At 37.7% G+C, this 21,233-nt stretch overlaps 2 protein-coding genes across 5 annotated transcripts in view; one reads left to right on the top strand and one right to left on the bottom strand.

The window, feature by feature from the left end:
* Positions 1-21,233, top strand: part of LOC138820849 (centriolin-like) — an 86,751-nt gene that overhangs the window by 20,788 nt on the left and 44,730 nt on the right. For all 4 annotated transcript variants that reach the window (XM_070012763.1, XM_070012796.1, XM_070012785.1 and 1 more), the window contains 6 exons: positions 416-644; positions 2,824-2,933; positions 7,207-7,401; positions 11,238-11,391; positions 12,911-13,131; positions 17,794-17,970. In XM_070012763.1, the coding sequence (XP_069868864.1) occupies positions 416-644; positions 2,824-2,933; positions 7,207-7,401; positions 11,238-11,391; positions 12,911-13,131; positions 17,794-17,970 (1,086 nt within the window). The remainder of the gene's footprint in view (positions 1-415; positions 645-2,823; positions 2,934-7,206; positions 7,402-11,237; positions 11,392-12,910; positions 13,132-17,793; positions 17,971-21,233) is intronic.
* Positions 5,713-5,938, bottom strand: LOC138816411 (large ribosomal subunit protein eL39-like). The gene has a single exon (XM_070006133.1). The coding sequence runs from the start codon at positions 5,922-5,924 to the stop codon at positions 5,769-5,771; it is 156 nt and encodes a 51-aa protein (XP_069862234.1). The 5' UTR covers positions 5,925-5,938; the 3' UTR covers positions 5,713-5,768.

Consider the following 21,233-nt stretch of genomic DNA (forward strand, 5'->3'; position numbering starts at 1 on the left):
GTCACAAATGCCACCAAAACAAGGCAATAGCCTAGCTTCTAAGACCCAGTGATTCCAACAATACTGTTAAATTTTTTTAAGTTCAGTTGTTAAATTTTATTATGTTGAAATTTTACTGATATCAGTCACGAAACCAGAATACACTCAGGCTTCTGAAAGACTAAGAGATTCAAAATCACAGAATTGTAGGTCCTTCATTAATCAGTGAATCCAAGTGTTCACTCCTTGGTAAGAGAAAGACCATTTTTCATTGGAATTCCCTTTTGATATATTAAGCATAAGATGTGAAAGTACATTTTTCAGCTCCTTAAGCATATAAGATTAATATAAATTTAGGTGATTCTGTAACATGTTTGCCACTAATAAAATGAATAATGTCAGTTGACTGGAAGTTGTTTATTTACATTGCTTTTAGTGTGATGAAATTGATAAAGCCCCAGATGAGAGCCCTTACATTGGTAAATCCAGATACAAGAGAAATATGTTTGCCACTGAGAGTTACATTGCCAATGATGCCCAGACCATACAGATCAAAAAGATGGGGCCAGATGGAGAACAGCATAGAAATGCTGAACATGTGAACTTGAGAGAACATGAGCTACTGGACATACAACTGGAAGATAAAGAAAAGAAAATAAGTGCAGGTTAAACAAAGTTGCTTTTTAAACTTATTAAAAATATAAGGCTCTGGATTTGATCCCTAGCACTGCAAAAATAGGAGGAAGGAAGGGAGGCTTTGCACCCCAGTTTTGTTTCATAATTATTTTTGGTCAGTTGTGGGCTTGAACTCAGGGTCTAGGTGCTGTCTCTGAGCCTTTTTGTATTCAAGGTTCATGCTTTACCACTTGAGTCACAGCACTACTTCTGGTTTTTGAGTGGTTAATTGAGCTAAGACTTTTCTGCCCAGGCAAGCTTCTGCCCAGCCCAGTTTCAAACTGTGATTCTTAGCTCTCAGCTTCCTGAGTAGCTAGGATTACAGTCATGAACTACTGACATCTGGCTGTTTTATAATTTTTAATGAAAAAAGTTGATGGTATTATTGTTTACATGAAAAATCTAAAACAGAAGTAGTGTTTGCTTGGGCATATTGTTACTTTTTGGTTCTAGTCCTGGGGTGTGAACTCAGGGCCTGGGCAATATCCCTGAGCTTCTTTGCTCAAGACTTGTGCTCTACCACTTGAGCCACAGCTCCAGTGCCCCCTTTTTGGTGGTTGGAAATAAGAGTTTCATGGACTTATCTGCTTGGGGTGGCTTTGAACCTCGATTCTCAGATCTCAGCCTCCTGAGTAGGTAAGATTACAGGTGTGAGCCACTGGTGATAGAGCATATGGATGGTATGTTTTTAAATTTTTTATTACAAAGGTGATATACAGAGCATATTGTTGTTTATGATTCATACTAAGAATTGAGATTTGAGATTTGGGTTTCTGACAGTAATTGAATGGCATCATATCAGATGATTGATCTAAGAGTTTATGAATCTCATTCTGCCTCCAGGCATTTAAAGACCTAATCAATAATAGCTGAAGAAAGTAAAGAAACATTTTTATTGCTTATTATATATGTGATCCAAACCTGAAATGGTGCTTAGGATAGGTTGGAATAGATCACTTTTCCCTTATCTTCATGCCAAATGCTGGCCTCTTACTCTTTTTGATGTCCCATACCCACTCGATCTCTCCAACCATTATTCCATTCCCAAACAAATTCAAGGGATCTAACCACTTCTGGCAAGTCACACAGAGGAAGAAGTTAAATTGAGAGATTCTTTAGAGACCCTGCCAGTGTCAAACTCTATATCCACTTACCAACTCAGCTGTATGCGTATGGGTATACAAAAAGAACTCCAACCTGAGTTTATGCATCCCACTACTTATAATTACCTTTTAAATTTTTTGTGGAGCTCTCACAAATCAGATCAACAGCTTATCATCCCTTGACTGATAGTTAAATAGAAGACATGGAAAGCCCAGTAGAAGTTGACCTGGCAAGAGTAGAGAATAAACAGTTCTTTTTTATATCCACCATAACCGAGGCCTTCGAAGGGGAAGGCAAAAATAGATGAGTGCAGCCTCAGCTCAGAGGCTTATAGCTTTGTTGGAATCTGAGAGTGAGAAAGGATAAGAAAAATCTGAAATTTGAGGTAGGAAGTAATTGATTTGACATCACCTCCACCCAGGACCAGATAAAGTAAATTTCTTGATATTAAGACCCATCATATATAATATTTGCCTCAACACAGGAGTAAAAAAAATTTCTTAGCTAGTTCTAGGATTTGAACTTGAGGCCTCATGCTTGCTCAGCTTTCTTGCCAAAAGCGAATGTGCTGCCACATTTCCAGACCAGTTTGTTGCTGCTTAATTAAATGTAGACTCTTGAAAACTTATCTGCTCACGCTGGCTTCAAACAATGGTGCTCCAGATCTCAACCTCCTAAGCAGCTAGGGTTATATACTAGGCCAGCACTCAGTCAAACACAGGATTTTTTTTTTTTAACTACCATGAACATAATAGGACATTGTGACATATGAAATGCTTAATTTGTATGCTTTTAAATCTGTATGCTTTTAAAAGAATTCAGTTATGTTGGGGAAAAAACCAAGTTGTACCCAACTTTTACATTTAAAATTTTATGAGTAAAAGGGTCACTTATAGTTTTATAGCATATCATTAACAATTTATCCTTTGGGATTATAGAAATGAAAGCCAGTGTAATTGCCTTTTAACTTTTCTGTGGCTATTAACAGAATTTAAGGGAGAAGGAAGTTTGCAGAATTCAGATTTTTTTCTTGTGTGTATATGAGCATTTTTTAAAAATTTGCAGCAAAAATTCAACTGTCAGAACTACATGATGAAATAGAAAAGGCAGAACAAAAAGTTTTAAGAGCTACCGAAGAATTTAAACAACTGGAAGAAGCTATACAACGGAAAAAAGTATGTAAAAGCAAAGCAACTTTGCCAAGAGCAAATGAAAAAGATATAATGTGCTTTTCTTTTATAATTATACAAAATTATTTTTAGATCATTATTATCTAATTAACTGTGGTATAATTCCAGAGTCAAGTATACTTTATGTGAAAAGATGTATTCAGACTTCTAAGTTATGAAAGTAGTTCCTTTAGACAAGGATGTTGCTTTTTGTTCTATCTCTTCTAACTTAATTAAGCACCCTCCACCTTTAACATTCTGGGACCTAGATTACTAACCAGAAGACATCTTTTCTGTAGTATGAACATCATTAAACACAAGAAGAAAAAGAAGGGGAAAAAAAGATAATGAAAGTAATATACTCTCAGAAACCAGTGTGTCATGAAGAAGTAAACATTTCAAATGTATGATAAATTTCATAGAGGAAAAAGTTTAAAACAGAGCTTTTGAGTTTTGCTTTTTCTTTGCCTTCCTTCCTGCCTTCCTGCCTTCCTTCCTCCCTTCCACACTAGGGTTTGGACTCAGAACTTTGCTTGCAAGTCAAACACTCTACCACTTGAGCTCCACAGTATTTTTATTATTTTTATTTTTTGTCACAATTTTTAAATGAGTAAATTTATAACCTATAAAAAATCAGTATTTCACAATTGTAATGATAACTGCACCCATGCCATAATGGATAGAACAAGAATGTAAAGTGTAAAGAGTTCAGATTCTTTAAAAAAGACCTATTTGTAGGTTAATCTAAAGCTTATTAGACACAGTATATGCCAGTTGTCAGGACTGTGTCCTTAATGAAGTACAGACAAACATGTATCCCTTTGTAAGAAACAGACTTGTATGAAAAACTTGTTTATATTTAGCAAAACAACATACTAATAGAGGAAAAACATAGAATTAGGAAAGACAATAAAAGGATATAATTTAGATTGTGTGGGTGAAGAACTTTTAAGAAGATGACATTTATGCTGAAACAAAAGCTGAGGAACCAGTGAGGCTGAGTTGGGAGAGTATTCCAAGCAAGGTGACAGTGTGTTCCAAATTCTTGATTTTTCTGCAGAATAAGGGAAAGTAGTGGAAGATGAAGCTAAAGAATCCTGAAATTAAGGATTATGCCATGATTTTTAGGCCATTTTTAAAGTGTTTAAAATTTTTTATCCTATTTATCTTTATATAAGGTTACTTTGTTGCATTAAGAGTGAAATGAGTGAGGGAGAAAAGAGTGTATTTGTTAGGAGGCTGGCATTCAGTCCAGATGATTGATAAAAATAGCTTGGGTAGACCAGGAAAGGCAAGAGTGGCCATGGAGAGAACCAATCCCGGGTCAGATTAGCAGGAGAATTAACAAAGATTTCAGATGAATTGAGAATGGCTCTTGAGATGAAGGAGGCTAAATATGAAGGAAGCTGTCAAGAACTTTCCTTCCCTTCTTCCCCTGCTCAATGCTAATGCTCTACCACTTTGAGCTGCAGTGCCAGCCACTGGTTAAGTGAAGATAAAAGTCTCAGACTTTCTGCCCTGGGTTGACTTTGAACTGCAATTCTCAGATCACAGCCTGCTGAGTACCTAGGATATAGGTGTGAGCCACCAACACCAGGCTCAAGGCATCATGTTTTGTAATAGCACTGGCCAAAGCTAAAGATTGGGGGCTGGGAAGGCGGCTCAGTGGTAGAGTGCTTGCCTTGCATGCATGAGGCCCTGGGTTCCATTCCTCAGCACCACATAAGCAGAAAAAAGCCAGAAGTGGAGCTATGGCTCAAGTGGTAGAACACTAGCCTTGGTAGAACACTAGCCTTGAGCTAAATAACTGAGGGACAGCGCCCAGGCCCAGAGTTCAGGCCCCACGACCGAAAAAAAAAAAAAAAAAAATATATATATATATATATATATATATATATATATATATATATATATATACGTACTTTTAAAATAAATATTTTAAATAAAATTTTTCTAAGAAAAATTTTGATAAGGAAAATAGCCTAGATATTGTATTTTCTTATACTACTAACAAATTTAAATTTCAGCCTACTTCTTATCAGTAAACTAAAAAAATCTCAATAAAAATTTTTTGTACGGGCTGGGAAGGTGGCTCAGTGGTAGAGTGCTTGCCTTGCATGCATGAAGCCTTGGGTTCGATTCCTCAGCACCACATAAGCAAAAAGGAAAAAAAAAATGCCGGAAGTGGCGCTGTGGCTCAAGTGGTAGAGCGCTAGCCTTGAGCTGAAGAGCTGAGGGACAACGCCCAGGCCCAGACTTCAGGCCCCACCACCAGACCCCCCCCCCCCAATTTTTTTTTTTTTTTTTTTTTTTGTAATTTACAATATAGTATGACATGACTTTACCAGGTAACAGGGAATTCTTTTTTTTTTTTTTTTTTTTTTTTTTTTGTGGGTCGTGGACCTGAACTCTGGGCCTAGGCGCTGCCTCTCAGCTCTTCAGCTCTAGGCGAGCACTCAACAGCTTGAGCCCACAGCGCCACTTCTGGCTTTTTCTGTTTACGTGGTGCTGAGGAATCGAACCCAGGGCCTTATGCATGCGAGGCAAGCGCTCTACCACTACCACTGAGCTACCTTCCCAGCCATAACAGGGAATTCTTAAATTTTTTTCCTGATTAAAAAAATATTACGATCATGGGGAATTAATTGCATACTCATCATTTCCTTCCATACTTTTTTCTCAAATGTAATGTTTATTACATGTTTATTACTGTGCCCATTATTAAAATAACCAAAGAAAAATCCATTTAAAAATGCCCAACTGTCAGTCCAGGCAGTACTGACGTTTCAGCTTGACTGGTTCATGGTAGAGCATAAATATGTGGGCATCTGAAGCAATTCCTTAAAGACCCAGCTTGGTTCTCCTCCAGTGTCTTCTCTTGGAGTTGTACCTGATTTTGTTACCAGTTTTCATCCGAATCCACTGGGGAATGGGGCGATTTTGCTTTTGTTTCTTGGCCAGAAACCACTTGATTCTGAAAGTTTTGTGAGAAGACATGATGAGAAGCTCTGGAAGGCACAGTAATCATGATGGCGAACAAAAGCTGAAGAGCTTCTTCCATACTTTTATTTTCATCTTATTTTATACTTTAATAACAGATTTTTGAGAAACATTTCTATACTTACGTAAATTTCTGTGCTAAAAATTGTTCAAAGTAGCAGAGTATATAAGCTTCTTGACCTGTATAACTTGGATAAATGTACCTTTTTTTTTGGTGGTACTAGGTTTAAACTAAGGGCCTCATTTTTACATGAGGCAAACATTCTACATGCCATTAGCCTTTTGCTTTTTGTGTCTCCTTTCTTTTCTTTTTTCCTTTCTTTGTTTTTTATATAGGGTCCTTTACTTTTGCTGAGGCAAAAGTACTTTCATAGCAGGATTACAGGCAATAACCACCATGCCCAGTTTATTTGTTAAGCTAGTGAGTCTGGCTAACTTTTTGCCTGGACTGGCCTGAAATTGTGATCCTCTTATCTCTACCTCCCAAAAAGCTGGTATTAGAGGTGTATGTCACTATCTCCAGACAGGATAAGTATATATTCTACATTGTGTGTTTTGGAGATGGAAGTAAATTGAGTACCAGTGGTTTATTCCTTGTTGTAATCCTAGCTACTTGGTAAGCTGAGATCAGAAGGATCAAGGTCGCAGGCAAAGGTAGGCAGAAAAGTCCTTGAGATTACATCTTAGTGAAAGAAGCTAGACATGGTATATACACCTTTCATCCCAGCTAGAGTGGGAAGTGAAACATAGGTAGATTGCAGTTCAGGTATACAATCCAAGCTGGCAGGAAGTGCTAACCAATACTAGAAGCATAGTTTAGTGGTAAAGCCCCTGTCTAATAGGTGCACAGCCCTGAGTTCAAACCCCAGGGTCACCTAAATAAGTCAGATTTAAAATTAGGCTGGTTCAAATTTAGAGTGAATTAGTTAAAATTTAAAGCAAATTATAGTTTAGAACAATGCCTGGCACATTATAAACTCATTTATCTTTACTATTATAGTTTAGTATTTTACAGTTTTCTTGTACTAAGTAAAATGACAACTTTTACTTGTGCCTGTTACTAAATTATTAATTTTCGTAAACCTGTAAAATAAGATTTTCTGCATATAACTAGCATTAAAAGCATAAGGTATACATGGAGTGCCTAGGTTACGCCCCACATTTTATTTTAAAAACGAATTGATAGAACATAGGATACTTTTTTAAATTGTAGTTGTCTGTACACATTTTTGTTGCTGTTCTTTGTTAATTTTGTGTGGTTGCCGTGTGGGTGGCTTAGATTTCAGAAACAGAAAAAGACCTTCTTTTCAAGCAATTGAGTGGTAGAATACAACTGTTGAATAAATTACGCCAGGAAGCTCTGGATCTAGAAATGCAGATGAAAAAGCAAAGGCAAGAAATGGCTGAAAAGCAGAAGGAGATCAAAGATATACAAATAACTATAGAGAGCCTGGATCCCAAAGACCCTAAGCATGTAAGTAAACTAAGGACTTTTGACTTCTATAGAGACGAGAATATTATCCTATTTTGATAAAATGTCTTATCGCTTTCACTCAAGAGTTCTTTCTGGAAATCTCTTAGTTTGATGAACAGATTTGTTTTTTCATATAATGTATATATAGTCAAAGAACATGTTTGTATATTATATACATATATATACATATATATATGAAAAAAATATATATATATGAAATAACCTAGGGCTTCAAGGAACTAGCTTTCACTAAACAATGGCTTCATGGTATACTTTTTTTTAAAGTGCTTAAGTTTCATTGTATTTCAGAGTAAGAGAAACTTGCTTAAAGATGCTCTGTAGACTTACTTTTTCTCCTTCCTTGCCTCCTTCTCTTAAAAGCAGAAAGAGGCTGGGCATCAGTGGCTCATACTTTTAATCCTAAATACTCAGGAGGCTGAGATCTGAGGATTGTGTTTTGAAGCCAGGTTGGGCAAGAAGGTTCATGAGACTATTATCTCCAACTAACTACCAAATAAACCAGAGGGGAGCTGTGGCTCAAATGGTAAAGTGCTAGCTAAAGGAAGTTAATACCTTTTTCTACCTCTTTTTAAATCATTTATGCAAATATTCCACTAAAGCTATTTTCTGTTTCATATTGTTTTATCCTTAAAAATGAAACATTTCTCTGAAGTGTGTCTTTTTTTGTTGGTGGTAGGGCTTGAACTCTGGGCCTGGGAGCTGTCTCTCAGCTCTTTAGCTCAAGAATAGTGCTCTACCACTTGAGCCACAGTGCCACTTCTGGTTTTCTGACTAGTTTATTGGAGGTAAGAGTCTCACAGGCTTAGCTGCCCGGGCTAGCTTTGAACCATGATCCTCAGATCTTAGCCTCCTGAGTAGCTAGTTACAGGCATGAGCCAGTGGGCACCTGGCTGAAGTGAGTCTTTTTAGATATGACCAGCTGTGGTCAGGTGGGTCAGGATCTTGTCTCTTTAGGTGAGTCAGCATTATCTTTTAAAAAACTTTACTCTGTATTAACAGAAAACATAAGATTAAACATGATCAAGACAGTGCTATAAATTGCTGTAAATACTGATTAATTAAACATTTTAATAAAATATATAACAACTAATTCTGATAAGGGATAATTTTATCATCATAGACAAAAGCTTTCTAACAAAAGCTTAAGATATAATATTAACATTGAAACCAAGAGTAGTTTTGATTATTTTAAGAAAAAATTTTAGGTGAAAAATGGGAGGTTTTAGGTTCTATAATTGTGTTATGGAGTCAATATTACCTTATTTTATTGTATTTATTTGTTTAGAGCCTGATCTATGTAAGATCCCTGAGGATAATAATTGTATATGGCACTAATGTCTGTGTCTCTTGGGGCTAGCCCTTTGTTGATGCATGCTTAAGTCCTAGAGGTAGGAAGGAAAGAGCCTGTAGGCTCTACCCAAAGCTCAAGTGCTACTTCTTCCATTTCTCTGACATGACTGTAATTAGAACCTTCAACGAACTACTGTGACATTCTGGGTAGATAGGGAGTTTAAATTTCACTGTTTTTTTTTTTGGGGGGGGGGTCCGGTCGAGGGGCCTGAACTCTGGGCCTGGGTGCTGTCCCTCAGCTCTTCAGTTCAAGGCTAGCGCTCTACCACTTGAGCTACAGCGTCACTTCTGGCTTTTTTTCTTTTTGCTTATGTGGTGCTGAGGAATCGAACCCAGGGCCTCATGCATGCAAGGCATGTGCTCTACCACTGAGCCACCTTCCCAGCCCCTCGCTGTATTTTTATAAAGAAATGATACATTGGAATGGTGTCTATTTTGAAGGTAGCTAGAATTACTCTGTACTAATGGGAGCAGACCATTACAAACCTTGTTTCTTTTTTGTTAGAACTACTAAAAAAAATTGGGGGGTGGCCAGGAACTGGTGGCTCATGCCTATAATCCTAGCTACTCAGGAAGCTGAGATCTGAGGATCATGGTTCGAAGCCAGCCTGGGCAGCAAAGTCTGTGAGCCTCTTAGCTACAATTAACCATCAGAAAACCGAAGTGGTGCTGTGGCTCAAGTGGTAGAGTGCTAGCCTTGAGCTGAAGAGCTGAGGGACAGTTCCCAGGCCCAGAGTTCACAACTGACAGAAAAAAAAAATTATATAACTGTAACCCCTCTGTATATCACCTTTATAATAACAATAAAAATATTTCTTAGGGAAAAAAGAAATAAAAAGAAAAATAACTTAAGTGATTTGCACTAATCACCCTTTTAGGAAGGGTCAGAGCCCTTGCTTAAGCTACTTTAATGATCTTCTCATCATAAAAAGATCAAAGGTCAAAAGAAATCATTTTAAAATTAGCTCAGAATCAAGCCTAGTTGGGTTTTCAAAATGTAAAATCATTTTGCTAGGTTTCAAAAGGAAAAGGTACTATTTGACTATGAAGCTTATTAAGTTGTTAATAGCTAGAAGTACAAATACCCTGGAAGCAAACATAATAAAGGAGCTCTGTGTCGCTCTCTTCTATCGGGAACCGCCCAATGAGAGCAAAGAGTGAGCAGTTCTCTAGGGGATTAGCCAGTAGAGCTGCTTGCAGCTTTTGGTGTGATTGGCCTTCGGGAGCTTCCTCTGTTTAGATTTAAAGAGGGGAGGGTGGGGCCTGCCAGCAGAGGCTATCGGTGACTGGAGGCTGGGCTGCCGCTCACTCATGGTTGGGAACGTGGTTTGAACTCTGGGAAGTTACAGATTTGGAGGTGTTTGCAAAAATGTGGCTGTCAGAGAGGAAAGTCCACGTGAATTTGAAGACAGCGGTAGAGCATTCAGCCCACAATTTCTCTTTTCTTCATGGTTGTTTTAACAGGACAGATTCTAAGTTAAGGTATGGTCGTTTTCTCTTTGTACAAAGGACTTTGGGGGAGGAGGAGTCAGATTTAAGTTCCTGTTTTTACAATAACTCTTTTGTGTGTACCACAATAGTGAAAATAGCTGAATCTTGTTGTTCTAGTGTATTTATTGTATGCCACTAGCCCTTCAATCAAATTTTGACCTGCAAATAAAGAGGTTTTAATGGATTTTTTAGCAGTGAATTTTAAGGATTTATTGATTTAGATTAAAATAGTTTTTTTTTAAAAAAAATCTTTCTTTAGCCATAAATGCTCGAAGTTTATTTACTGTACAAGCTGTTAACTGCAGTTCTTAGGTTTCAGAACATAAAAGATTTCTTTAAACAGATTGATTTCAGAACGATGTCTGCTGGGTATTTTAGGAGTATAGAGAAAAGACAAGATTTGAAAATCTCATCAAGTTTACTGGTAAAATAAAAGTCTTTTTTATCATTAGTTCATAAATAATGAAGAGACTTTTTCCTAGTATTTGGGGAAAGCAGACATCTAATATTAAAAAATGTACTCCTTTGTGGTTCAGATACAGTTCTCTTTCCTGATGGTTTTATCTTTAGTTCTAGTCCTCTGATCCTGTGGGGGCAATTTTAGTCATGGGTTTGGGGGAGTGGGAAGGCAGAAGTTCTCTGGGGAATTATTTTGTATCCATATCAACAGTTACCTAAGGAGACTTGGGCAAGTCATTTGATGAACCTTACACTGGGTTTGCTCATTTGTAAAATGAAAGGGTAGATAGGTAATTGGTTCTATTTTGTATTCTTCATTTAAAAATGTTTAGCAAAAACAGACAATGCTGTCTTCACCGCCACTGCCACTACCACCAACAACAAAATGTTGTTTAGGAGTTCTGGACATAACTGAAGTGGTAGAGTACTTGCCTAGAATGTACAAGGCCCTATTGTTAAGGATTATTATAAAATATAAGTAACTTGGGCTTGTTTTTTTTTTTTTTTCGTTTCAGTCTCATGTGAAGGCACAAAAAAGGGGTAAAGAACAACAGCTTGACACTATGAACAAGCAGTACAAACAACTGGAAAGCCGTTTGGATGATATACTTTCTAGAATTGCTAAGGAGACTGAGGAGATTAAGGATCTTGAACAACAACTTACAGATGGTGAGAATTTAATTTGATTTTAGGTAACAAAAAAAAATGATACCCAAACAGATATGTATGGTTCACCAGTTAGTGCTTTGATATAAAAGTGTTTGCAAAATACCCAAAATTATTTTTGTTGTTGGTGGTGGTGGTTGCAGGGCTTTAACTTTGGGCCTAGGCGCTGTCCCTCATCTCTTCAGCTCAGGCTAGCACTCTACCACTTGCACTGCCGTGCCACTTCCTGTTTTCTGATGGTTTATTGGAGATAAGAGTCTCATGGACTTTCCTGCCCGGGCTGGCTTCAAGGTGGGCTCCTCAGATCTCAGCTTCCTGAGTAGCAGGATTACAGGCATAGCCACTGGCACCTGGTCCCCAAACTATGTTGAAAACTAAAAAATGTTTTCTTTTTAATGATGTTTTGTTGTATTGATGCCTACTGAGTCAGGTTATTCTACTGAGTAGGCAAGAATGAAGTCAGTGCATGATGATAAGCTCTGCCACAATTGTCTCCAATGTATAAAACACAAAGCAAATTCTGTTAGCACTAGGAAATCCAGTATCTTAGCAGTATATTAAGAAATTTATTTCCCACTTCAGAAAGGCAAGTTTAAACTTGACATTTTATATATGATGAACACTCAAGAAAGACTCAAATGTCTTTTAAAAATAGTATCAAAAAGCATAAAAAATATGATTTTGAAAAGTAAAAATAGAACTGTGTGCCCAATGGCTCACACCTATAATCCTAGCTACTCAAGAGGCTGAAATCTGAGGATTGTGGTTCAAAGCCAGCCTGGACAAGAAAGTCTGAGATTCTTATCTTCAATTAACTACAAAAAAGCCAGAAATGGAGCTGTAACTCAAGTGGTAGAGCACTAGCCTAAGCAAAACAAAAACAAAACAAAACCTCAAGGATAGTGCCTATGTCCTAGTTCAAGCCCTAGTACCAGAAAAAAAAATTTTTTTTTCAAGATTTCTAAAACAGTGGCAGAGGGAAATAGAAGACTGAAAAGTATAAGCTAAGATCAGTGAAAAAGAGCAAGTCCCTGCTTGGCCATTCTGTGTCACCTTGAACAGGTTATTTCTATCTTGATCAGTTTGGAGGATTGAAAAGAAGTGTTTACAAAGTATTTGGCAACAAAAATGTTTGGTTTTGGTTTAAGTTTTCAGGTTACATGTTTATGATGCCTGTCTTGGATTCATCTTGATTTTTGAGTACTTTTGCTTTGTGTACTCAGCAACAAGAATTCACAGTTCTGCTACACATTTTTTGTTTTTTCATTTAGAAATAATTTAAACATTTTACAGCATGAACTTTTTCAGCATTCTGTGAATATATTCCAAATACTATTTGTATATTTAACCTGATTAATATTCCTATACTACATATAATAGAAGAAAATTACCATTATATCTTGAAACAGAAAACTATGATAGGATATAATTATAAGCTTAGAATTTTACTTAGTAACTAATTGCTGAGGAGACAAAATAATACTTCTAAAATATACATTATTATTCTTTCCATCTGATTTAGGCCAGATAGCAGCAAATGAAGCTCTGAAGAAGGATTTAGAAGGTGTCATCAGTGGGCTGCAGGAATACCTCGGGACCATCAAAGACCAGGCAGCTCAGGCCCAGAATGAGTGTAGGCAGCTACAGAATGAGAGAGAGACGCTGCTGCAGAGACTGTCTGATGTCCAGCAGGAGAGGGATGAACTGGAGATAGTTGCCATAGATGCAGAAAACATGCGGAAGGTAGGATTTGTTCCTTCCATTTTCCTTAGCTTCAGTAGTAGATATCCAAATTAAGACATTTGAAAGAGTTAGAAATAAGTGACAAAAAGTAATAGTGGCTATTGGGTACTTTTTTTTTAATTGGTGGGATTTTTCTTCTTTAACTGTGAAACATTTGGAATCATTATTTTTCCTTTGCTAAGAAAGGGAAGATTATTTTGACTCTATTTCTGTCCCTGAAAGGTATTGTTGATAATAACTGTAAAGACAATCCTACTTTATCTAACCAGAATACCATATGAAAGCTTGTATTTTTATTATTTGCAGAAGAATTATAAAGCACATTGTAGCTTATTTTATTGTTATTACTTTATAATAGAGGCAATATTAATTTTGGTATTCTACATGAAGACAGGCATTGCTGTAAATTACGCTTTTCTAATTTGTTGTCTACTCATTAGGAAATTTCACTTATTCTGTTTTAGGTTTTTGGTAGATATTGTTATTACTAAAGGTTTCCCCAAATTTCATGTTCATAAGAGCTGCTTTCCGGAAATTGCATTTATTTTTATATATATATATATATATATATATATATATATATATATATATGTATATATATATATATATAATTTTCTTTTATTTTTGTCGGTGTCAGTTGTGGGCTTGAGCTATGGGCTTGAGTGCTGTCCCTCAGCTCTTCAGCTCAAGGCTAGCACTCTGCCACTTGCACCACAGCACCACTTCTGGTTTTCTGGGGGTTAATTGGAGGTGAGAGTCTCATGGACTTTCCTGCCCCGGCTGGCTTTGAACCACCACCATCCTCAGATCACAGCCTCTTGAGTAGCTAAGATTATAGGTGTGAGTCTGGCTGTAATTCATATTTTTAAATATAAAAACCCTCCAGCATATAAAAAGTATCAGAAATACATTTAACTTTATATTCTTACAATGCAGCTTAAGAAATAAGGCATTGCAAATATATTGCATATATATATACATATATATATATGTATATATATATATGTGAAAATCTCTGTAAACTCCTTTCCCAAAAGTAATACAACCCTGAATATAGTTATTTTCCTGTTTCTCTGTTCTTTTATTTTATATAAATACATGCATGGACACATATGCATGTGGTTTTATATGTTCCGTAAGCAATCGGTGCTCCAAGGTGTTACAGTGTACATATTCATTGTTGCTTCTTTTCTTCCTTCATATTTGCTTATTGAGAATTTATATACATTGAGACATGGGGCTCCATCTTATTCTTATTGATGTATGTAACATCCCATTGTATGTACATTCCACAAAGTTATTATTTATTCATTCTCCTTTTGGAGGACACTTGGGTTGTTTATAATCTTCTGCTATTACTCACTATTCTGAATGTAACATTCTGTGTGCATCTTGAGCTTGCAGACTGTGTACTTAGCATAAATGGCTTAAAAGGTGCATATTAAAGGCTTGGTCCTCAGCCTGTGGCATTACGGGAAAACGGCAGAACCTTTAAGAGGTAATGCCTAGTGGAAGGAAGTTTAGGACATTGAAGGAGATATTGGGACCTCAGACTCTCCTTTTTCTTTTTCTTTGCTGCCTCACTGCCGTGAGGTGAGTAGGCCTCTTCCATGATCTAATGTGCCATCACTAGCCTAAAGCAGTGGGGCCAAAAGCAACCATGGACTGAAACCATGGCAAAATAAATCTTCCTCTTTTTAACTTGGTTGTCTCAGAAAGCTAACTAACACAGGGGACTATGATCAGAAGTAGAATTGTGAGCCAGAGAGTGTGTGTATCCTTAATTCTCTTCATAGAATCTTGTCAAATTATTGTCCGTAGTGATTCTATCAGCTTCTATTCCCACCAGCAATCTGAGTACTTAAATTTTACCACGTTGTTGCTAACACCTTGCTTTTATTTTTTAAGTACTTAATTTATTTAATTCACATTTTGCTTTGCTCAGTCTCCAATTCACTTTTTCTCTCATACTTAATTTTTACATGATTTATATGCTTTTTTTAGTGGAGGGGCTATATAGAGTTTAAATTCAGGGCCTTACACGTTTGCTAAACTGTTATGATACCCTGAACCATGCCTCTAACCCTGCTTTTAACTGATTGTTTTTAGGATAGGGTCTCACCTGCTGCCTTGCACTGGAGCACCTACTTTTAGGCTTCCCATCCAGTGTTGCTGGTATCATAAGTGTGTGGACCACCATATCTAGCTTCCTTCCTTAGAGATGACTTCTTATGTATTTTTCTGCCCAGGCTGACCTGGTACTATACTCCTAGTCTCAGCCTCCCACATACTTTAGGATAACAGGCATGAAACCCTGCACCTATTTGATTTTATTTGATTTATTTTTTGTCGGTCATAGTGCTTGAACTCTGGGTCTGGGCTCTGTCCCTCAGCTCTTGAGCACAAAGCAAGTGCTTTACCACTTGAGCCACAGTGCCACTTCCAGCTTTCTGGTGCTTTATTGGAGATAAGAGTTTCACAAAAGACTTTTCTGCCTCCGCCCTGGCTGGTTTTGAACTGCAATGCTCAGATTTCAGCCTCATGAATAGCTAGGATTACAGGTGTGAGCCATCAGCACCTGGCTTAAGTAGACTTTTTTCCTGAGCCATTTGAGAATTAGTTACAGATGTCATGCATCTTTGCCCCTATAGATTTCAGTATGTGATTTCTCAGAATAAAGACATTTTCTGGAGTAAATATAGAAGAATTATCAGACTCAGGAAATGTAATATTTAAACTTAAATTTATTTATTTTTGTTTACTATTGGCTCAGGCTATCCTTTATAGTCAGAATCCTTCTGCATCTGCCTCTTGTGTAGTGGGATTACAGAAGTGTGCTACCACATCTGACAAGAAATGCAGCACGTCAGGCTTCATGTTTACCAATCTGCTGCATTTTTTATTTATTTATTTATTTTTTGCTCAGTCATGGGGCTTGAACTCAGGGCCTGGCACTGTCTCTTGAGCCATGTTGCCCAAGGATAGCTCTCTACCACTTTGAGCCACAGTGCTACTTCCAGTTTTCTGGTGATTAATTGGAGATAAGAGTCTCATGGAGGGGCTAGGAAGGTGGCTCAGTGGTAGAGTGCTTGCCTTGCATGCCAGAGGCCCTGGGTTCGATTCCTCAGCACCACATAAGCAAAAAACAAAAAAAGAAAAAAGCCAGAAGTGGTGCTGTGGCTCAAGTGGTAGAGTGCTAGCCTTGAGCTGAAGAGCTGAGGGACAGCGCCCAGGACCAGAGTTCAGGCCCCACGACCGGACCCCAAAAAAAAAAAGTCTCATGGACTTTGCTGCCTAGACTGGCTTCGAACTATGATCCTCAGGTCTCAGCCTCCTGAGTAGCTGGGATTTCAGGTGTGAGCCACCAATGCATAGCTATGTTACATTCTAAATGGCATCTTTTCCCCCATTTTGTATTATAAAAATTTTTGCTTTTAACAGAAAAATTGAAAGAATAGTTCAATGACTATGAGCCCTCTTAGACTTAATATTTTGCTGTATTTGTCCATAGATCCATAGTTTTCTGTCATGCTCATTAGTTACAGGCATCATAGCATCATCCCTTCATCTGAACCATGTTTTCCCAAGAAGCCTCTCATATAGTGAAAAAGAGTGAATGTAGAACCCAGGCTGCTAATGCTGTGGTTTGTCCTACATTCTTTTTTTGGGGGGGAGGGTGGGGGGGTCTAGTTGTGGGGCCTGAACTCTGGGCCTGGGTGCTGTCCCTCAGCTCTTCAGCTCAAGGCTAATACTCTACCACTTGAGCCACAGCGCCACTTCCGGCTTTTTTTTTTTTTTTGCTTATGTGGTGCTGAGGAATCGAACCCAGGGCCTCAGGCATGCAAGGCAAGCGCTCTACCACTGAGCCACCTTCCCAGCCCAGTTTGTCCCACATTCTAAATGTTCCTAATTATTTCCTTATGGTTATTTTAATTTGTTCCTTGATATTCCATATACAGGAGTATTTTATTTAGCTGAAGAGACTTCTTTTTTTGGGGGGAGGGGGGTGGTCAGTCGTGGGGCCTGAACTCTGGGCCTGGGCGCTGTCCCTCAGCTCCTCAGCTCAAGGCTAGTGCTCCACCACTTGAGTCACACTGCCACTTCTGGCTTTTTTCTTTTTGCTTATGTGGTGCTGAGGAATCGAACCCAGGGCCTCAGGCATGTAAGGCAAGCACTCTACCACTGAGCCACCTTCCCAGCCCTGAACAGACTTCTTTTTCTTTATTTTCCATTCATATTTCCTCTTCAGTGAATTCTATATTCTTATTTTCTGTTTTATTGCCTTGGCTTTTCTTTGACTTGTAGGAATTCATTATTCTGGAAACTAATAAAAACATTTAGTCCAGTATCTAATGGAAAGTAGGCCTTAAATTTCTTTGTGCCTCCTGTCTTCCTTGTTTTTAAAAAAAAAAAAAATCATATAACTGATTACTTTAGAAAGCAACATGTTGATAGCTTACTGACCTTTCTGATTATATTGGGTTAGGATTTTATTTTCCAGCTAGTATGAGCATAGCCTGAGATTTCATCAGGTGGCAAATTAAAATTTTCTGTGCCAGGCATCAGCACTGGGTTTACTGTGCTCAGGTTACTTACAACGACTTACAGATGTTTAAGCAGCACTGTGAGGAATGTGCAGTAAACTTTCTGGTCTTCTTCCAGGAGCTGGCAGAGCTAGAAAGTGCCCTCCAAGAGCAACATGAAGTAAATGCATCCCTGCAGCAGACTCAAGGAGATCTCAATGCCTATGAGGCTGAGCTAGAGGCTCAGCTAAGGTTAAGGGATGCTGAAAGCAACAAGCTCAAGGAAGAGTTGGAAAAACTCACAAGTCTTACTCAGGTAAGTAGGACCATACACCAACTAGAAACGATGAAGCCTGTGCTCAAGATACCTTACTTCTGGACGAGAGGGAGTGAATATCATCAAAGTACATTATATGCATGTACAGAAATATATGATAAAATCTCTTTATATAACTAATACATGCTAAAAATCATATTTCAATTTAATATTAAGTACTTTTCAATATAACATATTTGGAGTGTAGGGAAAGACACGTTTTTGGAATCAGACATCCTGAGTTCAGATACTATCTCTGTGAGTACATGGGCAAATCACTTTATGGCTCTTGAGTCTCCCAGCCTATCCTTCTGTGAAAGACAAGGATAAGTAAGATCAATGTCTATAAAAACACCTCGTCAGCTTTCCTTTCCCAGAATAGCTTTAAGAGACTTCTTTTAAGTTGATGTTAAACTTTATTTTTGTTTCCTTTTATGGTTAGTTAAAAGATCTACTAGTTCGTTATACCTGTAAATTCAAGGAAAATATCCCTCGATAAATATCATTGATTCGTTATTGGTTGTTGGCTTGTTGACTGTGAATGTTGTAGAGACCAAACAGGCATAATCACAAACAGGCATGTCCTGTGGGCTAACAAACCACAGGACATAGGTGAAGAAGAAAGAGACAGAATACTATAGCAAAGGAAGGGAGATAGTTAGAAAAGACCATCCTACAGACCCAGCCAAAACATGTTTCTGTAAATAAAGCAAAAAGACTAAAGACATCATTCAAGTGATAAGAGTACTTGCCTAACAAGGACAAGGCCCTTAGCTAAAACTTTAGAACCAGCCTAAAAAAAAGAAATTATGTTTTCAGCTAAAGCTTGAAGGATGAACAGGGTAGTGTCAGGAAGGATTGAGTGATCTAGACAGAAGAATAGGAGAGAAAAAGCAAAATATTAAAGTGCTAACAGTATGTCTCCAGAATTAAAGGCATAAACAGAGAAGAGTAAGAAAACAGGGTGAGATGTAAAGGCAAAAAGTAGAGGCTAGCTATAATATACTCTTTATCAAATTTAAAATACATTTTTTACTAAGCTCCAGTGGCTTATACCTTAATCGTAGATACTGAGGAGGCTAAGATCTGAGGATTGTCATTTGAAGCCAAGCCCAAGCAGAAAAGACCATGAGACTCTTAACTCCCATTAACTACTGAAAGCCCGAAGTGGTGCTGTGGCTCAGTTGGTAGTGCACTAACCTTGAGCACAAAAGCTTAGGGACAGTGCCCAGGCCCTGAGTTTAAGTCCCAGACTGAGTACTCTGAAGAAAGAAAAAAAAATGTGTATTATGTATATGCACATGCACATAAATATATGTTAACATATACATGTATACAGAATTATTTTAGATGTACCAGTTTTTATTGATTATCTCTAACTTTACAGTTCACTTGTTGAGAAAATCATTTATTTTTTATTTTAAAATTTTATTGTAAAGGTGATGTACAGAGGAGTTACATAGGTCAGGTAATGCATTTCCTTTTGTACAGTGTCAACCCCTCCCTCATTCTCCAGTTTTTCCCCTCCTGACTTCCCTCTGCTCAATTGTATAGTTCATTTCCATCATTGACAAACAATTTTTTTAGATTGTTATTCAAATGGCTTTATCTTTCTGCAGGAAGCCCTACTACTAGCTTTTTTATGTCTGGTGAAAAGCTGACTCCAGGACTCTACTTAGGTTTTCCTGTAACCTTTGCTTAGTTAGGCATTTTGCACTTGCACGATAATATCTTTATGTGGCTCCCTACCATTCTAACCAGACTCAGAGCTCAGTGAATAACCACACTGTCTGCTTGTTTCTCTTTTTCAGTTCCTGGTGCATGGGAACTATCAATATGTGTTCATATGAAGTGAAATAAGATTTTTTTTGTTTGGTTTGCTTTTCGAGATAGGGTTTTACTGTGTTGCCCTAGGTAGTGTCAAACTTGTGATCTTCCTTTCTTTACTCCTGAGTGTGAGAATGATAGATATATTCACCACATTTAGCTAATCAGATAGTTTGAATCTCAGAAATGCATGTGAAAGAACACTCATTTGATTTTGAAAGGAACTAAAAATGTCTGTATTTTATAGTAATTTTGCTACTGTGATCCACTACTTATCAAATACCAGTAACTTGACAAGAATCAGTTATATCTCTCAGGTACCATGTTTTACAAAACTATAGTTGGCAAGATCAGCATAGAAAACAGGAAGTTGGGGAAAACAAAGTACAAGAAAAGACCTATTTTCAAATAATAGTAAATATGGTTTCTTTTTTTTTGGGGGGGGGTGTCCGGTCGTGGGGCCTGAACTCTGGGCCTGAGTGCTGTCCCTCAGCTCTTCAGCTCAAGGCTAGTGCTCTACCACTTGAGCTACAGTGCCACTTCCAGCTTTTTTTCGTTTTGCTTATGTGGTGCTGAGAAATCGAACCCAGGGCCTCATGCATGCAAGGCAAGCGCTCTACCACTGAGCCACCTTCCCAGCCCCCAATACATATGGTTTCTAAATGGCATTTCCTTATAAATTCTCCTCTCTTTTTCAAGTGGGCCCTTATTAGTTTGGATGATGTATTTGTCATTTGTACTTCCACTAAATTTTTGTGCATATGTCTTTTACATATTTGTGTGTGTGTGTGTGTGTGTGTGTCTGTTTGTGTGTATATGGGTGTATGTGTGTATGCCTTTTTACTGTCTGACTTGTTACTGAAAGAGATTTTCCACCCCTTAATACTGAGACCGCAAGGATTGGTCTTCAAACTATACATTGAGAATATTGAGCATAAAAGATCTTTTCTGCCTGATCTACAGATCTGTAAATCTGATTAGTACACTGCAACAATATTAATTCACTGGTCCCTAAACAAGAGATTCTGACCCATAAGTTTGAGATTGAGCCTTTCCAGTTGCTTGGGTCTCTCACTGTATAGTTCAGCCTGTCATTGAAATCTCCACCCTCTGCCTCTGTCTCCCAGATGCTGAGATTATGGACATGTGCCTCGACACCCAGATGCCTCTACCTTTTTAACAGACATGCCACGTGATTTTGATATGATTATTTTAGGACCACTATTTGCTTTTAAATATAGATGTTTAGGGCTCCCTTGGAAGATTCTGATTTGGCTGAGCAGATTCTGTTGCTCACTCCTCAAGTTTTAAGTTAGTAGTTTAAGGGCTGAATATGTGGGGAAATGATCCTGAACTTTTTATTTTTCAAAAGTATAAAGATAAAACTACAGGTTTATGCATATATATAAACATACTAATGCCTGTTAGGATCCCAA

The sequence above is a fragment of the Dipodomys merriami genome, unplaced genomic scaffold (genome assembly GCF_024711535.1).
Source record: "Dipodomys merriami isolate MVZ:Mamm:240054 unplaced genomic scaffold, mDipMer1.0.p SCAF_11, whole genome shotgun sequence".
Lineage (NCBI taxonomy): Eukaryota > Metazoa > Chordata > Mammalia > Rodentia > Heteromyidae > Dipodomys > Dipodomys merriami.

Excerpts from the sequence above, each read along its gene's own strand:
- LOC138816411 (XM_070006133.1), bottom strand. The coding sequence starts at position 5,924 with ATGTCTTCTCACAAAACTTTCAGAATCAAGTGGTTTCTGGCCAAGAAA.